The sequence below is a fragment of the Ruditapes philippinarum genome, unplaced genomic scaffold (assembly GCF_026571515.1).
Source record: "Ruditapes philippinarum isolate M1 unplaced genomic scaffold, ASM2657151v2 ctg5380_1_1_1_1, whole genome shotgun sequence".
Taxonomy (NCBI): Eukaryota; Metazoa; Mollusca; class Bivalvia; order Venerida; family Veneridae; genus Ruditapes; species Ruditapes philippinarum.
The window spans coordinates 324,109-349,211 of NW_026852001.1; the positions used below are offsets into that span (position 1 = coordinate 324,109).

General features: G+C 32.6%; 2 protein-coding genes across 3 annotated transcripts in view; one reads left to right on the plus strand and one right to left on the minus strand.

Annotated features, from left to right (window-relative positions):
- The first annotated feature begins 5,910 nt into the window (after positions 1–5,910).
- LOC132746095 (deoxycytidylate deaminase-like) lies at positions 5,911–11,987 on the plus strand. The gene is made up of 5 exons (XM_060735169.1): positions 5,911–6,044; positions 6,498–6,606; positions 7,151–7,286; positions 8,599–8,812; positions 9,968–11,987. Exons 1-5 carry the CDS (start codon positions 5,989–5,991, stop codon positions 10,104–10,106), a joined length of 654 nt encoding a protein of 217 aa, XP_060591152.1. The 5' UTR covers positions 5,911–5,988; the 3' UTR covers positions 10,107–11,987.
- LOC132746077 (protein inturned-like) overlaps positions 11,832–25,103 on the minus strand; it is a 41,511-nt gene continuing 28,239 nt past the window's right edge. For both annotated transcript variants that reach the window (XM_060735159.1, XM_060735150.1), the window contains exons 9-18: positions 24,871–24,924; positions 22,988–23,050; positions 22,422–22,646; positions 21,661–21,710; positions 20,295–20,396; positions 19,270–19,540; positions 18,137–18,234; positions 17,541–17,724; positions 16,580–16,719; positions 11,832–15,964 (exon numbers count right to left, since the gene is read on the minus strand). In XM_060735159.1, the coding sequence (XP_060591142.1) occupies positions 15,850–15,964; positions 16,580–16,719; positions 17,541–17,724; positions 18,137–18,234; positions 19,270–19,540; positions 20,295–20,396; positions 21,661–21,710; positions 22,422–22,646; positions 22,988–23,050; positions 24,871–24,924 (1,302 nt within the window). In that variant the 3' untranslated portion in view covers positions 11,832–15,849. The remainder of the gene's footprint in view (positions 15,965–16,579; positions 16,720–17,540; positions 17,725–18,136; positions 18,235–19,269; positions 19,541–20,294; positions 20,397–21,660; positions 21,711–22,421; positions 22,647–22,987; positions 23,051–24,870; positions 24,925–25,103) is intronic.

Below are 25,103 nucleotides of genomic sequence, written 5' to 3' on the forward strand. Positions count from 1 at the left end.
TTATTTATGGTATTACAAACATTCCATTTTGGACCAATTCCCTTTAAACTAACAGCAAACAGTTCATCTTTGATCCTTGTCTAAGAGAGGCACTGTTATCCTAGGATACTAAATAAAACAAAATTCAAAAACATTGATTTCTCCCACATTCCAATCTTTAGCTTCATCTTTTGATAATTTTTCATATTTCCGCTGCGACCACCTTAATTGCCGACCATTTGTAAAGCATAAACGAATAAATAACCATTATCCGCTCAAACCTTTAATTCGAATTTTGTCAAGTGTAATCTTATAAGATTTCTTATCAAAGATTTATCAGTCAGCCCGGTTGATACATCACACAATAGTATCACACGTCTAGCGTTGTTAAAGCAACGAAAGTGATTTATTTTCTAACGCTTGACCATCAAAACAGACGTTGAAAAATCTATGGTTGACACTTTTGATACATTGGTCTTTACATTACTGATGTAATCGTATCTTGTAATGGAAAAAAGCCGTGTCAGGTGACTAGATTTTGTCGCTTTTTAAAATGGGATATTTGATAAAAGTTTGAATGAGATTTTAAAATTTTAATGCCAAATATTGCGCGGAAGTTGGCTTTTATACCTTAAGAGTTTTCTCCCTTGCCTTTTGTTTTTTTGTGCGATTGTGTAGGAAGCTATAAATTTATAGACAGACTTTTGAATCCGTTCCTGGAACCAACCAGTACTGAGCAATGAGGGTAAATATTCTTGCTCAAGGAAACAACGACTTGCCCCTGACAAAGGGTTTGAACCCATGCGTCTTGCGATCATTAGATTACAAATCGCATTAACCATTCGGCCATGCCACTTTAGTTATTAGTAATGCTTACTTCAGAGTTCTTTTAATAATAGAGATACACAATAGTAACTTTATCATTTTCACTTTTAAAGAGCAAGTAACGTTACACGTATTAGAATTAAATTAAATTAGTTTTAATAAAAAATAAAATGGCAAAATATGTGTGACTTTCTTGTCGTGTCCGAAATACCTGACACTGGTTCGTTTGATTATTTGTTCACATGTTAAACAGCAAGATATGTATCATGTACCATAATTATCATGTATTCATTTCGTTCGATTAAATCTAGGGTAAAAAGTGACAAAATTTGACACCGAGTAATTTGAATCTTTCGTGACCGCTGACACTCTAGGTGAAAACTATAGCAAGTCTTATCTCTCGTTTAAATAGATAAAGTCCAAGAAAAAAATGACATTATATGCTTGAAAAGACTCTTATTATTTTACTTTGTCACATTGTCGCATTCTGACAAAGGTATTTAAAACTACATTTGTTTCCCAAATGTTTGTGTTGAATATTTTAGGTCAGTTCAAAATGACGTTTAGCAAAGTCATCTTTGAATATCATAAATTGAAATTCAAGTCACATTTCAAAGCAAATGCCGGCTTTTTAATAAATGTTCCAGATGTCTCAGAAATGACCTAGTCCATCTTGCTATTGGAACATGAATGGAGCAAGGGAATCGGCACGTCTCACCTTTTTTCAGTAATCATCATCCAAAGCTTGGCGAACGGGTCGAAAAATTGCGATTGCTAGTTAGTGTAGTTTTGCTTCCGTGCCGGAGTATGGACCCCTACCTTTGGTCTTCGTCTATCGTTTAAGCGGGAAAGTTGTTGTATGAATTTTTACAGTGTGACCCAAACACTTACTCATACATTATAAAATACGGTTGCAGACGAAATTTGCACGTTCGTGTACGTAAATATCAATGATGAAGTTAAATCCGATGTTGATATGGCTATTAAAGCATAATATCACAAGGTCGTGATGAAGTATTAATGCCATTTTGATACAAAATTTGAAGTATGGAAAATCTTTATTTCAAAACTGATACAGCACTTTGACACGTACCCAGACATATAATTTATGGATATGGTTCGCCAAATTTCCATCCACAGAGTGGGTGACGGAGTAGCATATTTCACTCCCTGGCACACACTGTAGTTACCTCCTTCCGCAGACGACAGTTTCATTGTGTCATTCGTTTCCGGAATTGATGGCATAAAGAGATTTTACGACATCTGTCCCTTTATGATATATTATTTATCCAAAATAATAATATAGCTTTTTGGCAATAATTTTCAATTTGATATGTTTTCGAAGAATTCGGCTAATATGATTTCCTAGTATTGCAATTTTCAATGAAAAAAATGTTACAAAACGAAGTGGATGTAATTTTTTCGAGTACTTAAGTCACATGTTAACCCTTTAATGTATAAATGATAAAAAATAAGGGATAATTGAATGCCTGTCATTCGACGAATATAGTAATGATGTGTTATTTTTCACGAAACCCATATTTTTGTCTAAAGAATGATTCTATCTAATGTGTGTGAATGGAAGAAAATCATAGAGATTACATAGACAATGAGATATACGGCCATTTTCTTTCTTATATTTCATTTTTGTTTCACTCGGTCTTTAAGAGACGTAACCGGTCTTCGTCTGCTGCTGTGGATTTAAATCCTGCCCGGGAACATGAGGTTTTTTTGCAAGAGGAAGCTACCCAGCTAGCGTGCAGAAGTTCGATGTTTTCTCTGAGGTGCCCGCTCGTGCTTGATATCACGTGCTTGAAATCACGTGCATTTAAATTAAGCATAAACGAACAACTGAGGTCTTTCTAAATCAGAGAAACTAGAAAATCGCTCTGTGATCACTATGGACAGCGTCGGAATTCACTTTATACCGTAGCCTACTGGCGGTAACTGACTTTTCCCATGTGACACGTGCAGACCACAATCAGCCTATCCGCACGTGCCGTCTGATCATTGCCTGCATCGTGTGCTATTCAGTTAGTATATATATCAAGATTTTCCCTAAAATAAAGAATGTTTTGTCCAAATTAAAAACTTGACAATTCCATTTAAGTTATTAAGCGTGGTAAGGGTTAAATCCCAACCTTTAAAGAGAATGTGGTCCCTCAAAAATTGGTAATGGTCCGTACAATAGAGCAGTTAATCAAACGTTGTTTAATTGTCGGCGGACAAATTAAGTTGCGTATCAAGATATGTATATCCCCCACTTCAATAATAAATGGGAGTTCATGTAACACCGTACATCATGAATGGGCGTCACTTTGTACTGAAAACTGGTTGTTGTAAGCGGTCCCTAATTACCATGGAAATCTAATAAATTTTCCACTTTTTGTAGCGTAATTGATAGTTTAGATAAACTTTGTGCTGATATTTATTTCTAAACGACATCGCGGAATGCTTTAATGTGGTTCTTGATTAAAAATATAATAACACTAGTTTTTCCCAGAATTCGCGATCATAGTACCATTAAAATATCTTTACTGATCTTAGTTAATTACTAATAACGACAGGGAATTGATTATACACATCTTCTAAAGTCATTGCTTTTTAATGAAATAATATACAATGTAAATATAATTACTGTTTTCTGCATGCAGAACACTGCATACTTACTTTGAAAAAAAAACTGATAAGATGAAAGCCATAGGCCTGTGGTGAATGAAATATCAGCATTTTAATGTTAGACACCACAGCGCCAAATGTTCATTACGTAATAATTTTGTAATATTGGAATTATAGCATGTATAATATTATGTATCGAGCAGTCTCCGAACAGCAGACAAAACAAACATCGCTGATTATTTGGTATTAAGATTGAATATATCTTGCGACCAAGCATATAAATGTTTAATTTATCATGTTGCACAAAGTTCATATTAATGTATTTCGTTCAATAATTGCAATTTTGATATTTATTTTTACTGGCTAGGCTAAGTGTAAGCAATTGACTGTATTAATTAAAGGCAGGAAACTAACGGACAATGGGAAGTAATTCTGTTAACAGCCTAGTTACTTCTTGTGACTGATTAATTCTCTTTCGCGGTTTTTATTTTTGTCGTTTAAAGGCCCCTATGCCTTGATATTGCTATATTTTTTATTTCTCAAAAACTTCCCATCTTGGGTTTCTAGTCCCAGTATGCAAAAAAATACTCATTTGCGATTTACATGAACATATATTTTTTCTGATTTGTCTCTGTTTGCAAATGGTATATTTAATGAATTAGTATTTCGTATGGAAGTCAAAAGTACTAGTTTGTTTATAGATTTTGCCACAACATGTTCTGCGCATTTTTTTTTTCAGTTGTTGAATATCTAACATGCTCTTAATCCATTATTAAAGTATTTTCAAACACATGTTTGACATTTCTAAAGAATGATAAAAAATACGGATTTCTGATATCCATCCCTAATTGTCAGAGAAGATCAGGACTACTCTACATTGATAACACATTTTCATTTTAGTGGTTCGAAACAAATGGATAGGTACATGTACATGTACCTACTTTTAAGTCCATCGATGGGTCCGCGCCTTTCACAAGCAGGCCTCGGAAGGTGATAAGACGAACCACTAGATTTGAAATTCAGTTGGTCCTTCCGGAAGTCAGGTGGTCAGTTGTTATTATTATTATTATTATTATTATTATTATTATTATTATTATTATTATTATTATTATTATTATATTATTATTATTATTATTTATTTAAATATTCTACCCTTTTTAAACAAAAAAATGCAGATTTAGAAAAATATGCTTAAAATTTGTGACAGAGATGTATTATTAACAACTAAAGAAAAACAGGTATTTTCAAATATATATTTTCATCCAATCAGGAAATAAGGAGAGCAACTCAGTAGGTATTCTGTTGTACCGTTATTTTTTGTTGTTGTTGTTTTTAATCTCATTTAAGATACATAACTGGGCTCCTACTTACGTTTTTTTATGTTGAAATGACCTCTCTCAACAGTCAACTCAAGTTAGTGAATAGTGAAACCATTTGTGTCTGCCTTATTTTCTTAATACTATTAATCAAATATTCATTGCTGATACGTCTTATAATCATAACAAGTATCTTTAGGAGATTAACAATTATAATAAAACTATTCAATTATCTTATTATTGTCTTTCAAAAACAAGGAAATATCCAATGGATAAAAAATAATACCAGCATTTTTTATTTAATACCTATAGCTGAGCTTATTTTTCTTACATATTTTTAATTATACAGAATACTTACCTCCCAGTTGCTTGTTGGTTGATGTTTATTTTTGACATGAAGTATTTTTAACCTTTTAATGTAATTTCAATTGTAGAAGAAATGGATATCTTATTGTTAAATAAAGATAAGTAGCCAAGAGTTACTAGATATATTTTTTCCCATTCCTTTTGTTTGCTGCAATTATACAGCTATCTATAATCTAAGTTTATTCATATCCCGTACAATATCATAATTGAAGAAAATGCAGTACCAGCATCATTTGAGTGAATTAATTTTCTAACTAAATTAATATCACAAATTCTTTACTCGTTTAACTTGCATATACAAAAGTTTAGCGAGTGAAATTGAAAGATTTTGATGACTTAAGAACTTTTTTTTAAAACTATAATGAGATTAATGAACCATAATTATAATGTACACGACAAATGAATTTAAACACCAAATATATGACATGTTTTTGACATAATCACCATTCTCCCAAATGCACCAGTCCACCCAAAATATTCAAGTGGTCTGACGGACCAGTAGCTTGTAAAATTAGATGGTCCTTGGCAAAAGCAGGTGGTCTCGGACTCGGACCAATAGAAGCACGGAATTTTCGTGCAAAAACAATGAACTATAAAAGCCTAATTGGCAAAGTAGCCAGTTTAGTAGACTTGAAAAAAAACTACAAAGAATTATTCAAGTTTTCCTGTGAAAACATGATTTATTTTCACCGAAATATCCTTTATGCTTTTCATAACATGTATCTTCATGAAGCATCTTTTCGTTGACTTGTTTTTTTTCATTTCAATTATTGACAGAAAAAATGGCACCGTACTACTATATTTAGTGGTTTTGAACCAAAATTTTAGTGACGTCAGTTGCCCGCACTTTTGTTGTTAGAAAACTTCTAAAAAGTTAGAAAACATGTCTGACAATGCTAATAACAGCTCATCTAATAATGCTTCACCGAGGACGAACGCGTAAGTTCATTTTTAAGTTAACATGATACCACAATTTGCTTCGAATTTTATAATATTGGCACGATAATTTGGATAAATATAGAATTGTTCGTACTCAAATATATTCGTCCATCGACTACTGCTGTTCATGCAAACAAGCTTTTAGCCAGTTTAATATTTTGGTTTACCCAAATGATTCATGGCATTTTCACCAGAATGAGGTTTATTATTTTTATTTATAATTTCTCCAAATTTATGCCAGGGACCTTTTCCAAAGTGCCTGTAACCTGATTCAGGACAAACAGCTTCATTTTTAATTAGAGATTGCACAGGACTTGTGTTACTAGAAGTTTAAGGAGGACATGATTTCTGTAGTTTTTATAAAAATTAAAATTGTTGCACACATGCAGCCAGATATAAAGCTATGAATTATATTTGCATATGACCTTTGTAATTATAACATTTCTATTTCAGTGTTGGAAGAAGTTTGTCAACTAAAAGAGAAGATTATTTAGAATGGAGTGATTACTTTATGGCTATAGCATTCTTGTCAGCACAGAGAAGTAAGGACCCACGGACACAGGTAAAAGTTCAATCTTTATATACTATCAGTGGTCCAGTCTTGTCACAGGACCTGTTACGACTCATTCAATGTTGTTTTGTGGAAAACTAGCAATTGAGCTGCAAACAGATGGTTAGACACACATTGTATTATATTGTCAACAAAAAATTCAAGTGTCAGAAATATTTCAATGAAAACGGCAATAAAGAAACCGAGACTGGTCCTGTACGGGAGCTGGTTACATGACCATACTGTCTTAAAGAGGTATGCCTCCAGGTTAGTAAGATGGACCTTAGAAAAAAATGAAAAAATATTTATATATATAAATTTACTGAAATTTACCTTTCAGGCTAGTATTATAGTATATAATATAATATGGGAAAAGAAACTTAAACAATTAGATAAGCAGGCTTATGAAAGTTGTGATGGTGAAAGTTTAAATGTATGATTTGATACTGGCAACATTTCATTTGAATTCTGTTGTATAAATCTTCTCTTTCTGCACCTATTTCCCCCCCCCCCCCATCCTTTAGTTCTATCATATTGATGTTTTTATTTAATCTAGGTTGGTGCCTGTATTGTGAATGAAGAGAAAAAGATTGTGGGTATAGGGTACAACGGTATGCCGAACAAGTGTTCCGATGACAACATGCCGTGGGGACGTGAGGCAGACAATATACTGGAAACTAAACAACTCTATGGTAACTACTGCATTTGTAAATCAGCTGCAAAACATTTGAAGGCTGTTTTGAAATTTAAAAAAACAAAAAACAACAATAGCTGACTATATGTTGGCAACAAATGGCCTTTCCTTAACTTTATATTGTGAGTATGACTAGTAACAATGTTTGACTAAAATGTTTATTTTTTTCGCTGTCAAAGTTGAGTTGAATAAGTACGATATATTTCAAGCGCAGGTACTTAAATTATTTTTAATGTTCTATATAGACCATTTAAAATAATTTGTTTCAAGTACCTGTGATTTCAAGAGATTGAACAATTATGAAGCCACCAATTGAAAAAATTTAGTTAATAGTTTTGTGTACAACTTTATATCTGATGTTTGATTGAAAAAGATAGCTTTCAAATATTTGACACTGCAAAACAATCCCTTCAACTATTATGGTCACTTTTAATGGAAGGAAAATTTATTTAAATACAGACTTCATGTGTAGAAATCTGAATTGTTACATGCAATTTAAGTTAAATTAAAATCTTGAACAGGCTAATAAAAGGGCTGTGTCATGGAATAAAATGCTACATGTACACATTTTATGTTCTTTGTTTTTATATAAATGGAAAATACTGTCAGCCAGAACAAAATTTATTCCAACTTGATTATTGTTGAGATTGAAACAAGCATAATGACTAATTTTCTGTTTATCTTGCCTCTCGTTGCTAATGGTTCAAATCCTGTCAGGGACTTTGTTTTCTTTCATGTGAGGAAGCTGTCTAGGTAGCTTAAAGATTATCAGTGGATCTATTTGGGTACCTGGTACCAGAAATGGCACGTAAGGTTCTTCGGAAAGCTGCCATGTGACCTTTAAAAGTGATGGTGTTACTTAAGCCATTCACAAAAAAGATATTGAAATTGGATTATTACACTATCATAATTATTATGCTATTGGGCATGAGGTATGTTGCACTTTTTTATTATCCCTCATGTACAGACTCAATCAAACCAAGTGCAATTTTCATGCAGTTTTGCTTGGGGAATCACTTTTTTTCCCCCAGACAGTGATTATCCTACTTATATAACAGACTCCGAAAAAAGGCCTCTTCCCAATTGAAATTTTCTTTAAAATCATGCAGTTTTCCCAAATATCTGAACTAAAACCAGCTTTTTTACTTCCCAAATCAGCAATTTTAGTGTTATTTTTTCCCAAAATCAAGAGGCTCAGGCCTCTTCCCAAGTAAGTAAGAAAAATCACTGCCAGATATTTTTACTATCTCAATTATTCTAGTCTTGATAATCTATTAAGATTTAATATGTTAAGCATTTTATGATTTCAGTTTGTCATGCAGAACTGAATGCTGTTCTCAATAAGAACTCTGCCGATGTGAAGAACTGTTCTATATATGTAGCATTGTTCCCATGTAATGAGTGCGCAAAGGTTGTGATACAGTCGGGCATCAAGGAAGTGATCTATTACTCGGACAAATATCATGAAAGACCGGAGTTTCGAGCATCAAAGAGAATGTTCGATATGGCAGGTGTAAAATACAGGTAAAGAAATAATGTATCAAATGTTTTCTTCTCTGTTAATTTCATTGTGTGCAGTTTTTTTTAAGAATTAAGAAATGATAAATCTCCAAGAGTGATTTTTTCCCTAAATAACACTTGTTTGGAGTTTGTATGGGAGGAATTATATCAAAAAACTATAAAGTGATAAAATCACTGTTTGGGATATATTATTTTGATTCTAACACGACAACAAATAAATGCTACCATAGAGAATATCATGCTAAATTTTTTCTGATTTGTTTCAGTACTTATTTTCAGCGCGTCATAGTCTTAATAGTTACGTCACATGTCTAGAAATAGATTAACAACTTTGATTTTATTACATGTTTACACACCTAAGTCCTTATATGTTCAATAGGGAAGTATGTGGTGTTAGAATGTTTAATAAAAGTATTCTTTATACAGTTAAATTTGATAAAAATGTACTTGTACAGTCAATTATTTCTTATATACTATGATCAGTACTGACAAAGGTATGGTGGGTATTGTGTTAGACTAGTTCGCACAGCATTTTCTGAGTACTATCAAGCTAGCTTACCAAAGCTCTGTGGTCATGTGCCAGGTTTTGCCTCGGCATCTAAGGTCTACCTATACAGGTAAAGCTTAAAAATTACTAGAATTTCACCATAGTGCAGTATCAGGTTAATTCCTTATATAAGTTGATAAGAGTTAACCAGTCGTTGCACTAAGGTGAATGATTATGACCTTTACAATGACCTTTTAACATAAAACAAAGCAAATCAAATCAGTCTCTACCATTGGCTGGTTTATTCGATACTTTTGCGTTTTAAGACCAAAGGGTAAAAACTCGGACGAACAAAGAAATATTGTCCCAAACAATGTTTTCTCTCCCTTTTAAAGGGAAAAGTCTAGAATTGATTTAAGAGAAAAATGCCACTGTTTAACCCTTCATGATCCTTAGAGGCGACCAAATGGATTTGAATAACTGGAGTCTTTGCATTTGTTAGCTCAAGCAGGTGAGGTTGTTTTGACCCCTGGTGTTGCTTTTAGTTTGTAACACCTGAGGTTAGCCAAAATCATCTTTCCTGTTTCAGCGCCATATGCCCTAAACCATGTTGGTGCACCATTAAACCAAACAAAAACAAAACAATCATACAATTTTTCTCCTTTCTTCAGGCAATATCGACCAGCGCAGAAACAGATAGTGATAGATTTTACAACCATAGACGAGATGTCAAATGGCGTGATCGCAGACATGGACTCGCTTAGTCTCAGCCCGAAGTCTGAGAACTCTGTGCCAGACTCTACTAGCTGATCTGATATAATGTTAGAATATGCAAGAAATATTTTTCAAATTTTGTTAAGTAGTTAACTTTATAAACTTCATTACTAAGCCATATAGAGATTATTCTGTACTGTAAGATTTAAAAAAAAAAAACAGACATAAAAATATTATTTGAAGTGTTAAAATAAATGTAACTAGGGTAAAGACATGAGTAAGGGTGAGTTTGTTACTATAGTTTGATTATGACGGCAAGTGCCTTATTGTAGCCTCAATGGCTTAATTTGTAACAAAAACTTACAAGTGCTATTTTGATCACTTTTCATAAAAATCAGCATTGACCTGGAGTTGTCCAGCTTTAATTTTTTGGTGCTAAAATTTGTAAATATCTTCTGATGTTAAATTATAGCTGTCCTTTGATAAGTGTGATCTCAAAGCTGATACAGCTATGTGTTTCTTTTTACACTTACGGGCATTTGACATTGCAAAGTTAAGTTAAATTATATAAATTAATTTTTTTTCCTTGCAACATTCCATACTCAGTTTAAAGTGGCCTTGATTTATATTAAAATTACAAAGTATAATATTAATATTTATTATTATCAAGTTAAAATATTGATTATTGACCTTGGATAACATACTACTCCTGTTAAAATTTGATTTTCGAGTGCATTGTCTTGACTGCCTTGGGATTTTTGATTTAATAGGCCCATCCATGTATCTATATCATTAACTATAAATAGTTTACATAGGGATGAATGTATGTTACTTTTGGTTTTGTGGTCACAACTGCAAAGGGTAGCAACTCTGCACAAATCACCTGCATAATGGGTAGCAACTCTTACATCTGTGCAATACTGAACTTTTATTCGTAAATTAAGGAAAATAAACTTACACATGTACTTAAGTTGGTCTTTCTGTAGTAATACTTTATCAAGCTTATGAATGTCTTGACGTCACTTGGTGCATTATATATAAATATGTATGTTATTGTTAAGCCTGCTGGAAGCAACTGATTGTACCCATGATTTCAGTGCAGATCAAGATCAGCTGGTAGATCTATGTCCTCTGATTTGCACTGGTCGCTTCTCAGTTAGTACTTATTTAGAATTCATCTCTACAAATAAGAAATGATTTTGTCCAGAATGAAAAATGGAAAAGTCCATTTAAGATATAATTCTGTGTACTCTTAAAGGTAATATACTGACTATAGCTCTTCTGCCTGCAGTAGTGTCTTTGAATTTTTAGTGAACATCATAAAAAAAGACAACATCTTAGTTAAGTTAGAAAACAGCCCCAAGCCCATTTAAAATGGCGGTGATTTCATTTTTTGCATTAAATATGTGGATACATAGTCATCAATAATATCCATTGTAATTATATGTACAAGTGAACTAGTTTTTGCATAATATCCATATGGCCCTATTTAAATCAATAATATTGTTTAAATTCAGAGTCCGTAAACCTAACCACTACTGAGGCCCTCCAGAACTGTTTCGGAGGCCTCAGTAGTGGTAAAGTTTGCTGACTCTGAACCACATTGCCCTCATTGCTTTAGTTAAAACTGGCAAAGACTTTGCATTCTTTCTTGATAGGCACTTGTCAACTTTGCATACAGAGATCAGAGGTTCTAATTGGGTTCCCATGGCTAGTATAATTGACGACATAACTGTTAAAGTGTCAAAGTGACGTGAAATCAGTCCAAAACTACAAAAATTATGGGGTTTTTTGGCGTACATTAACAATAAAACTCGTAAATAACATTGGATAAGTTTTTATTTTTTCCTTTTGAATGATAACAATAACAACAACGATAATTTATTATGTTAATCTCAAAATAAATGCACAAATATTGCTTTATACTTCAAGTGTACATATAAAATAATTATTTATGAATATATAAATTTACTTTTATTGCTTTGTGTTCAATTGCTTTCAAATTAAGAGTGCATATTTTCCTCTCCAAATTAAATACATGTAACTGTGTTCAATTGTAGTGATTCAAATGTTTTACATATGAACATAAAATTTAAAAAAAATGCATGTCATTTAAGAAATTATAAATATTTGTCCATATTTTATCAGTTATGAAAACACTGACAGAGTCTGAATGAGAAAAAGTGAATCTGTGAGTGCCATTTGAGTGCATACCGAACCAGTTCCAAAAAGTTACAGAAAAAATTTACATTGCAATTCCTGTTTAATAAAAGTGAAGACTTTGTTAATTATTATAATAATGGAACAATGCTTCTTGAATTTAATTAAATCAACATTTTTTTTTTCTCAGTTTTTTTTTTAAAAAAAAAGCTAAAATATTTAATTGCCAAAGTAAGTGCATTTCACCATCTAATGACCCTTCTAATAACGTAAGAATTTTATTATTTAAAACATTGTAACAAAACATGTTCAATATCCAGTATTGTCAACAATTATTTCCACAAACAGAGCTTGTGAACTTCCTAAAATTTTATTTTAAATGAAACTTCTTCCCAACTACAGCTATCAACATTAAATGTCAAATATGAATCATCTACTAGACTGCAAATAAAATGCAATCATATTGACTATTTCACAACCAAAATTAATATATAAAAGAGGCATACATGAAATCAAAAATATTTTATATGTCATTATTATTTTGTTAAAATGAAACATGATATTATGTCCAATTAATCATTTTGGCAAGTGCTGCATAATGTAGTGATTTTAAAAAGTTCATATAAAATTTCTGTAAAACAGAAAGCTACAATTTCATCCTTTTAAATTAGCAAACTTGATGTAAAAGTTAATAGAGAATGATAGTACAGACATATTATGCACAAGTTTACATTATACACAAGGGCTTTAACTCTGTTAAATTATGTGGGAAAAAAATGCCACAAAATTTGCTTAGCAACAGGATGTGTTTGTAATCAGTAAGCTTTCTAGGTCGAAAATTTGACCTTTAAGGTCAAGGACATTTATATGGGTCAAGGTCATATTTCAATATGTCTAAATAAAACTCATCAAGAGGAACATGTATGTTGTGAGTAAGTATAAAGGCACAAACTTGAAATAAAGAAGCCATTGCCAAGTTTCGAGTTGTTCGCTAAAGAACATATGGACGGAGGGACATCCCCTATTCAGTATTGACAGATTAGAATACTTTGGGATTGTAAGGTGAAAATAATCAGATAATTAATTGGATAATGTAGTACAGTAAAATGAAAATATAAACTGAAGTTTTTGTATAATATTACAAGACTTATACTACACACAATGAAAATGAGTCTATGTAGTAAAGTATTTCTAAATGAATGAAAAACATCTAGAGAAAAGAAAGTAAAGAAAAAAATAGTTCTTGAATACCAGAATGTAAAGTTATAAAATATACCCTGTTTAATTTGCATAGCATTAACTAGAACTGCCACTATGATGGCGTGAATACCCCCGCATACCACTTTGTCAGAATCAACAGTGGCCATTTAGAGCTCAAACACAATCTCCCTGCCAAATCTGAGGTTACTAAGCCAGTGCATTGTATTCTACATGCTTCAAATGTGAAAATGTCAAAATCAATACATTGCGGACAGGACATTTACTTTAGCAATTGAGAAGAAAAGCTTTTTTTTGTCAAGCTCCCTGTGACCTTGACCTTTGACCCAGTGACCTCAAAATCAATAGGGGTCACCTTATAGTCATGATCAACATCCATGCCAAATATGAAGACTGTGGGTCATAGGAATCTAAAGTAATTGGGCAGACAAACTTTTTTGAAGTCAAAGTCCCTGTGACCTTGACCTTTGACCTGGTGACCTCAAAATCAATAGGGGTCATCTACTTATCATGACTAACCTCCATTCCAAATATGAAGACTGTGGGTCAAAGGAATCTTAAGTTATTGGGCGGACAAGTTTTTTCAAGTCAAGGCCCCTGTGACCTTGACCTTTGACCTGGTGACCTCAAAATCAATAGGGGTCATCTACTAATCATGACTAACCTCTATGCCAAATATGAAGACTGTGGGTCAAAGGAATCTTAAGTTATTGGGCGGACAAGCTTTTTGAAGTCAAGGCCCCTGTGACCTTGACCTTTGACCTGGTGACCTCAAAATCAATAGGGGTCATCTACTAATCATGACTAACCTCCATGCTAAATATGAAGACTAAGGGTCAAAGGAATCTTAAGTTATTGGGCGGACAAGAAAAAACCGACGGACGGCCGGACAGCCGGACGGACGGACAAGCTGATTCCAGTATACCCCCCTTACAACTTTGTTGTGCGGGGGTATAATTAATATATACAGAAAAAAAGATGATGTGTCTATTGCATAGTTACTTGTAAATGTTCATTTAATAACTGGAATAAGATTTACAAAACTAACTGGCCTCTTCACAGTGTAAATTATTTAAAAAACAAATGACCCAAACACAAATGATCCAAACACAAAAATTGTTCTATTTATCACATTTTGTTTTCAACTTAAAAGACAAATTCGCAAAATAGGTTCTCAAAAACATTCTTTTCACCATAATTTCAATTTCACTTGATGGTGAGGCAAAATCTTTCAAACATTAGCTTTTACTTATTTAAAGGCAAATTCGTTCAAAACACAATTTTTAAATATTTATCTACTCGTTTTAAAGTAGACAGTTGTGTATATATGTTAACTGTTTACTGTTATATTGTGACCATCAGCTGAGGCCCACATGGAAGATCGAAAACTGAATGTGTAAGCCTCATTAAATAAAGGCGTAAATTACTTACTAAAGACTAATAGATGATTTAATAGGATGTAATGATGCATAGAATGAACACTAATGCTACAAATGCCTGAGGTAGGTTATGTCAATCAATGACCATTCTATATTTACCAATAGTGTCCGTCTTAATTTAAAATTCAAAATCATTCAACTCTCTTAACAAAAATGCTGACCATTGATACTTCTATTAATAAAAAATATAAAGTGTTGCAATTACTAACTGCACATTACTTTCAACTACTATAATAAATACACATTACTTTTAACTACTATAATCCAGTTTAAAATGGTAACTGAATATTTTGATTTACAAAAATAACATTTTGAAAATTGTTAAATAGAGAGACTCTGGAACTCGGTAATGTGACTTTTCCCACCTAATCCAGGATACATAATTTTCACCGTTAAAAACTTGGCAAATAATTAAATAACAAGTGCAACACATTGATTACATTATTATGAACTGTAGTGTACTATGAAGCCAAAGTGGTAAAAGTCTGTTATACCCCGACAAGATTGGAAAAACCAACATTTACCAAGTTCTGGATAACATCTATTGCAAATTTTACTTCTAAATTTAAGTTGATATTATTGAAAATATAGCTTAAGCAAATCAACCCATACACCTCTATATTTTTAAAATAGACTTGCCCTGCCTTGAATTTCGGACAGTCCAATAGTAGTTTAAGGTAATTCAGCACGAACACAGTTGAGTGTGAAAACTTGATAGTTAACTAGTGGCATAGACTAGTTATAATCTCTATTAATATTCGGAAGGTTAACAAAAATATTTTAGGATTCATTGATTTTTTTTTAACAGCTAATATGTAATAAATAACATAATTTCTATTATGCTTGTAGAATGGAAGAAAATTTAGGTCACCCGCAAAAGTTTATAATACATCATTTTATTCATCTTTAAAAACAAATTCACTATATTGGCACAGATGTTCTTCCTTGACTGATGCAGTTTTCTATCTTTGACATCATTTTGTTGGCTTACCAAGGGAGGTAACTTATGGCTATTTTTGTGTTTATAAAGGGAGGTAACCAAGTGCTATTTTAAATGCTAGTTCGATCACAGTTTGTGGAGTTGAATCGTGGAAACAAACATAAACTTCTCTTCTTAATGACCGTGACAAACAGCGTCTGAAATAACAAACATAATGAATGCTAAAAGTAAAAGCTACATTTAAATGTTTGAAAATAACAAACAATACAAAAACAATTTGAATGACGGCATTAACCAACAAAATGAAAACTAATTTTTAACATGGAAAACATAAATGAATGGAGTACAATTTTCAAATTTGCAGAAAAATGATCATTCTGAATTATAATGTTTTAACAAATAATATATATATTGATAGAAAAATAATTATTTAAAGAATAAATTTGGTTTTACGGGCCACAAACACAATATAGGTCATATGGCACCGAAACAAGAAAGATGATTTGGGCTAACCTTGGGTGTTACAAACTTCAAAGCAACACCAGGGGTGAAAACCACCTAATATGCTGGAGCTAACAGATGCATAGACTCCAGTAATTCTAACCCATTCAGTTGCCTCATACGATCACTCCGGCATATTGGGGCTGCAATTCTTATGCCTAAACCATTAAAGGCAACCCCTCAGCCACAAGGGGCAACGAATAATGGATTCGTTCAAGGAAACCTTTGCTGTCAAACAAGTAATTGACCTATCCTATGACGGACAGAAACAAGTTTATGGTATACATTTAAATAATGGGAGTATTTCTTACCCAACAACCCAGTAACATAGTGGATGAGATTTCTTATCGTTGTTAGGTAGTGTACATGTAAACATGACACCTTCCTCCCTCGCTGTGACCAAATCGTCATTCAAACCACATACATGCTGTTTTCTATCCTTACTTTGTTCCTAGATAAAAGAATACAACATATTTTATATATTGAAATATAGAAAATAAAACATATTTTATACAATGAAAGAAATATATACATGTATAGGATGTTACAAGAGCAGTTATTAAACTGTAAATGTCATGTAGTAACTTTCCAGTTTTACCAATGGAGGAAGAACTCAAAGTGCCGCTTTTGTGCATAATGTCAGTCACAAGCACCTGAGACAAAAAATTCACATGTACATGTAGTCTTGAGTAAAATAAGCAAATATTGCTTTTTAAAGCATGCTGGTGTACAGCTTTTAACATTTCTAGAACAAGTTTTAAAATGAGTCTACATCAAACATTTTTAAACTGATAGACTCAAAGCTGAGGGAGACAGTAAAAATCAAAACATAAATTGGTATGAAATTTAAATTTTTAAAGCTGCATGCCTCCTGATGAGCCAAACTATTTCAAGAAAATAAATCTTGAGAAAAATGCTCTACGAGTTTAAGAAATGTACAAATATTCACAATGGAAAAAATAATTGACATGTTATAGGCGATTAATGACTTTAGTAGAATTTATCACCATATTTCCACAGCAGACTTACACAGTAATGACTGCTTTTGCATATTATGACATAGTTTTGGTTAATTTCTTATATTCTAAATGCCGTTTGCAGTGTGAAAAGTACTTTCTTTGATTACTTTGCAATATCTTACTTTTTAATATATTTTAAAAAAATTCATGAAATTAAGCATAAATTTGGAGACATGCTGCTTTAACAATGTTGCCACCAATACTGTCATGACAATATCTGGGGTACCAAATTGTAAATATAACATATTCATACCTTTGTTCTTCTAGCACTATCAAACATTTGTTTAATTTTCTGGCAAGCAGTCTGGAAGCACTTGTATATTTCGTTGTTTAATTGACTGACTCCGCCCACATCTGCCTCGGAGGATATAAACACGCCCTCTAGGTTGTCGTAATACTGGAAATGGAACAAGCAGTTGTCTATGCCTGCTGTCAACCTGTAATAGTTACAACATTGACATGTTCAAGCGCTTGTAGATACAAAATAATGAACAAAAAGTTTAAATCATATAAAATGACATTGTAATACGTTTAAGTTTATACTAATTTATTTTAGTTCCATTGTGTTAGAAGCTATAAGCTTATTGAAACACTCTCGAATCCATCCCTGGAACCAACCAGTACTAAGCAATGAGTGTAAAGATTCTTTCTCACAGAAACATCGGCTTGTCCCAGATGGGGTTTGAACCCACAGGTCCAGCAAGTTAACCACTCCACCACGCCGCCACTATGTTTTATTGATATCTTCATTTCTATAATCCATATATCTAATAATCCACATCATTAGCAAACAAGACAATGACATAATTTATGTTTTTTTTATTTTAAACAAGCTCACTAAAGTCTTACTTTCTATTGGAGTTAAGTGGCCCGATGTCTTCCTTTGACTCACTTATATTGTGTAACAAATCTGCTGTTTCTGGAAACAGGCGTCCTTTCTTAGAGAACTGAAATACATATGTACAAACACTGTCATTTATAGACAACATTTTCTCAAAATAAAATTTGTTTATGAATTAATAAAAAAATAATCATGAACTGTCAATAAAGTTCAACAAATTTGACTTTTTTCATTTCTTAATTATAACAAATCATACAGATATTTTCTACCTTTATAAAGGGGAATAATTCAGTGTAAATCCAAACTAGCGTTGTGGTTCTTGGTAAGTAAAGTAACCTACTCTTATTACCCTAGAGACATAGGTGAAGTTTAAAAAATTTTTTTTTTCGTCATTGTCAAAATAAATTGTTCTTCAAGCACCAAAATAAGGTTTTTGTCAAGTGTTCTGTTCTTACAGAGTGAAGAAGTTACAGCCAAGGTACAATCTGTTTTTAGGCAAACACAAAGTACAAACAAATGCATTGTGATCTCCCAAGATTCCCATCTATTGACTCCAAGGCCAATAATTCTTTTCATTAGAAATGTGTCCATAAGACAAGGGTCCCCTACATTCCAATGTTTTGTCAGTCTAATGACAGAAAGTGTGACAGCTCTACAGAAGGACAACGGCAAATTTATAATCCCACTCTCCCTAAGTAGTGGGTGCATAAACATGCTTCCTTTAAAAGTACTTTCAACATTAGTTTAAATCACCTGGTGGTTTATAAATATTTAAAATCATAAATCATAAAAAGTCCTACAAAATGTCTAGACATTTCACCTACATTTTACTTTGCAACAAGACTATATTTATGTCAGAAATACAATGATTATGGAAAAACGGGTGCCATGATAAAGCCAACATAGTGCGTTTGCGACCGGCATGTATCCAGACCAGCCTGCACATCTGTGCAGTCTGATCAGGATCCATGCTGTTCCATATCAGTTTCTCTACTTATTATAGGGTTTGTAAGCGAACAGCATGGATCCTGATCAGATTGCGCGGACGCGCAGGCTGGTCTGGATCCATGCTGGTCGCAAATGCATTATGTTGGTTTTGTCATGGCGTGGCTCATTAATGATTGACAAAATAATGTCATACTTTAAACAGAGATTCTCCGCTACTTTCACTAGAATTATCCGATTCCATTGAATCTTTCCGTCGCTGCATCAGTCGTCGAATCGACCCGGAATTCTCCGTAACACCATTGGCAACACTGAACAAGTTTGTCGAGTCTCTGTGAGGTAATTTCTTCAGCGACTTTGGTATAATATCATGACCTTTGAGTGACCTTGATATAAGGTCATGACCTTGTTGTCTTCGAACGAGGTCGTCAGGGTGTGACACAAAAGATGATGGCTGACTGGAAACACTGTAAAATATCATAGACGGTAATAAATCAAAATTTCAGACAAAACTTGACTTCATTCAGGATAGAAAATTTTAAGACAACCATATTTTTTTTTTTTCATAAACAATCTCAACAAGTTTATATAAAACTTTATTTAATGCACTCCAAATTTTATGGTGTACTACTTATGTCTTAAAATAATACGTAGAAAGATCAAGTGGATTAAAGATAAAAAAGCACTAACATATGTTGGGAATGATGAATTATTCTGACAGGTTCAATATATTTCAAAAATTTATGCAACTCCAAAAATATATTTGTTTGAACAGGCTTCTGTTTTGATAAAGTGCCTAATAAAACAAAGTTGTTTCACTGCAACCTACTGCTCCACTTTTAATACCCATGTCAGCATTTCTATACATTAATTATATCTATTTATTTTATGATTATCAATAAAACACTCCATTTCATCAGTGAAATATCATAAAAAATCTTTCACTGCAAATCATTCGCTTACTGTGAAGAAAAAAAATCTAGTAATCTTTTTATCAAACAAGTAAAAGCGAAGAGAAAAATTTGTTTGTTTTATTTGTATATGGAGTAAATCAGACTTTGATGATTATTTTTAAATTTGTCCTAGAAATAATGAATGCTTTTGTCCAGATTGTCTCACTGTGTTGCCTCTTTAAATAAATTCCCTTTTATTATTTTAACTACTACTTAAATCTGCCTCATAATTCAGTATAAGAAGTATACAAAATTGTATAGAACAAACCTGTTTTCACAATGTGAGGCAATATTCTGACTATACAGCTGCATAAGGACAGCCCGTGTCTGGTCTATGAGGAAAGGATCAGGTGCCGATACACCATCAACACTACAATAAGAAACAAACACATACATGTATTAAATTACTACATGTATTCTTAAATACCATAATGATTATTCCTACATATCAACATATGGAGGTGCAATTTAGCCGCAAGCAAATCTTTCATGTCCACTATTTTAAAGAATTTTGTTTTAAATCTTTTTCTACTGGGGTAAAAAATTCCAATAAAGCACAGAATCCACTCCCCTACACAGGGCTTCCTTTAGTGGAAGTTTGGGAGTTATTTACTCCTGATTTTGGTTTGTGACTTCCATATTTTAATGTTTTTTTCTTGTTTGCCCAATTAATGTGACTTCCAAATTTTCAGACATTTTCAGTCTCTGACTTCCAAATTTTAGAACTTAATGTGAAAGCCATGCCTCCTCAGTTTAAACTAATTGTGGGAAAACTATTTATAATAACCTCTAAATTTCAATGGCTATATGTTTCTTGCAGAGGACTGACTGTATGAGGTATTAGATTTGCTTCCAGCTACTAAGAATCATGAAATACGAAAAATAAAATTCAAGGAAGATTGAAAGAAATATCACGTTATATGATTTGACGGGACAGAACAACCGATACAGGTCAGTATTGGGTTCCCCAATATTACTTTTGATATATTATCTGACAAACACCACTCCCCTAATAAATTTTATGACACAGAAAACTTAGTAACAAGATGATAGAAGTTTATGACACAAGCTTCAAACAAGCTGAAAGCTTTTTTGGCAATCAAAATAAAGTAAGATATGTATAACTTTAAGCTGGAATTAACATTAAAAGTATATGATAAACATTTATCTAACTACTGATGGAACAGCGATATACTGTGATTTAAACTTTGCCTTACATTACTCAAGATAATTATTCATCTTTTTAGATAGGTAAAAATGATATCATCATAATAGTATAATAACAATCCCTCTAAATGCCAGGAGGAAAAATAATTGGTTATTTAAATATACGTTGTTTTCAAATTTCATCGAAATAAAAGCTTATCCCTATATTTTATGTATTTTACCCTTAATTAAATACAAAAATATGTTATAGACAAACTCCAAATAAAGATCACTTTGTAAATAAAGACCACTTTTTTACCAACATTCATTAATTACATAGAACAAAAATAACATCTAAATAAAGACCACTTGTCCATAAAGGCCATATTCTCCTGTGATGGCCTTTGTCCACAGGTTGAACTATACTGCATTTTATCTATTTAATAAACAATGTAATGACAATAAAAGTAATATGTAACACTACTTACACTTTAGTACAACCTCCAGTCTCCAAAGATACACACATTATCAGGTTTTTCTGTAACAAAAAATTAGGAAGAAATACCAATTATTTTGTCCCAAAAAATTCAATTACAAAATGTATACCATTTTAGTCAGTTAGATCAGTTACTATCAAAGAATCCAAATCTTATATGAAAATGAGATCATTACAATACAAATTAACAGATTTTAGAGCAACATGCCTCCAAATGCATATAATTTTTGCTTTTTTTTTTTAAACAACAAAAAATAAATAAAAAAAATAAAAAATCTATTTCTGAATGGAGGTGTGGTTAAGATTTTAAAAACAAAAATACTTAGTCTAAATTTTATGATTATACCATACCACTTATCCATAGTAATTACATTAACATATCAACATAATAATGTAGAAATAGCCATTATTCCACTAGAAATGGGGTAGAAATACATGCAGAGTGGTAAGAATAGTTATTTCTGTAATAATTTGAATAAACCACACACAGAGTAACATTGAATATACATGTATATACTTTTCCTAAATCATCAATACACTTTCATAATTTCACATTTTTTGAAAATTTATTTGCTTATCAGAGGGCATGCCATGTTTTACATTTACTTCTTCACACAGTATAACTATGAACCTTATATAACCAGTGAAAATATATAACCAGTGAAAATACATAACCAGTGAAAATTGCATTAAGCAATGAAAACATTAACAAGACAGGTAAGTCCTCAGTTTCAAGGACCATAACAAACTTACGTAGCCAACAATCAGCCAAAACCATCGTGCTATAAGAGGTTCCGTGTAACCAAACTGTTGTTCGTCCGGTACCGCCTGGCAATGCCGGGTCGGGTGAATTTCCCTCCACACGACCAGTTGTCCTAGCGAGTGATCGGTGCTCAGGTTTAGTAGTGAGTGATATTTCAGGTAGGTAGAAAAGTCCACCAGATCGTCTTTTGGTAAGTGATTAGAAATGAGGTAGTTCTGAAACACAGAAGATGATTGGCTGTATAATGGCTGTATAACATTGTTTCCAGATTTTTAAACATTTATGTTATCTTTAAAGTTAACACGTGCAAATTTAAGAACTAAAAATAACTTTTTCAGAAATTTTCTTAAAGCAAAATTACCATAATTTTTTTTTTAGAAATTTTCTTTCAGCTGAACTAATTCTAATAATAAGATTTAAAAACTGTCTTAACCTTTAACCTGCTGAATTTGTGTATTGGATTTGCCCTGCTTTGAATTTGGAACAGTCCATTTAAAGTATAAGAAATGTCATTGTCACATTATAAAAATTTATTTACCAACAGTATAGTGTATACCTTGTAAAACAAACATGATCCTAAAATAGAATAGCTTCTTCTGTTTCCATAGTAACTGTCAGACTGAAACAATAAATAAATCTTTACATATACATAAATACCAAAGCCCAACCTAAAATAAAATCCGGAATCAATTTTGGGATATTACCCTAACCTGGTTGAATCAAAATATTGATTGCCCAGATTGAACAGTCCATTCAAGGTTAAAGTATTTCAATATGAATATAGTATAGTATAGAGTCTGGTCAGCCTGCAGGGATGTGAAGGCTGGCAATGTTCTAAGTAGCAAAGATTAATCATTTTTCAGTTCCAGCAAGGTAAGTGGTAAACATTTGGATGAAGCAAACATGAAAATTGCAAATCCTCTACAGATCAACCTTTTGGAGACACATATTTTGGTTGTTACCAAAAGGTGTTGCTATAGAGAGGGAAAATCAGCCGCATCACGACAAAACCAACATAATGGGTTTGCGACCAGCATGGATCCAGACCAGCCTGCGCATCCGCGCAGTCTGATCAGGATCCATGCTGTTCGCTATCAGTTTCTTTACTCGTTCTAGAGTTTGTAAGCGAACAGCATGGATCCTGATCAGACTGCGCGGATGCGCAGGCTGGTCTGGATCCATGCTGGTCGCAAACCCATTATGTTGGTTTTGTCGTGACTCGGCTCAAATATCTTTTCAATCAAGTCAATGAAACAATCAATATTATATGAGTGCCCAACATTAACAGTATCCAACATTACTAATTAACTTGTATGAGCAATTCAATCAAAGCTATAAGGGAATCAATATAACAAATGTGTACATCACAAACTGTATCTGAGAAAACCACATGCCATTAACACTAAGAAAATCTACATGACCTCCCCTGCTGACAAATTGTTTTATGTGGGTAAAAAAAAATGTTTATTTCTTTAGTCACGAACAGCTTTATAGGAGAAATTCACTGATATACTTTTTTTATTACTCTACATAAATGTGACTTTCCATGAACACTAAACAACTTTCCCCTCATCTAGTAAAAAACCCATTTATTTTAATTGTATAAATTGTATATAGCTAATGATGCAAGACCTAATAAAATGAGGTAGATAATGGCAGTGATGTCCGCAAGCTGTCACCTAGTCATGTAGACTAAACCATCCCTCACTAGATAATACATCTTTAAATTATCATACACTTAAACCATTACTTGCCCGAAGCCGATTTAGTCAACTATACCAATCTGTCTTCATCAATCTCCATATTCAATAAAAATTTTTTCCTTTTTTTTTTGTTTTTCACGATGAGTTTTTAGTTTTATCAAGATGTATTAATAGCATTTGAGAAAACTTAACGTTTTATGTACCAGTCGAAAATTTTAATACAGTCATTCTTTGCTCATGACTCTATATGCATAAATAAACCAACCTGATTTTTCAGCAATCACTTTCAGTTACCCCTTGGTCTTACCATTATCCCTTTACATCTTTAATTTATTGGGTGACCTTTGCTCATAATTGTTTTAAAGATTGTGTGCCTGCTTAAAAATTTTGTTGAAAAATGCCACTTTTTTGTAAATATAAAATTATACATGTAGGTAATAAAAATCTTGTTAAGGGGAGCTACATGTATGACCTTTTGGCTCAGGTGTCTGCCTCTCAATCCAGGGATCATAGGTTATGGGTCACGACCATGATACCAAAACTGAGCTCCAGGGGGTGGACTCTGGAGAGGTTCATATAACTAGCTAAAAGCATTCTTCATAATCCAACCTCAATGAATAGGGCTTAAAAAATAAATTAAGCTTAACAGTATTAAGTGGGTTATCTTGATACAGCAAATACATGTTGTGTGATTACAATTTACAGTATTTCATACAAGATAGAAATTACTACTTACCATGTCTCCAAAATCAGCAGCTTCAAAATCAGTCAGAACTCTATCTGCACAACACTGTAATAAAACAAAACATTTGATATAAGTATCTTATCCTTTGCTTAATTCTTCAGAACATACATGTTTTTTGGGGGTTTTTTTGTTGCGATGTATGTCGCACTAGTATAGAGCCAAACCAGCATACACATCTATGCAGTCTGACTGGACAACAATACTGTTGTCTGACTGAGTTTTGC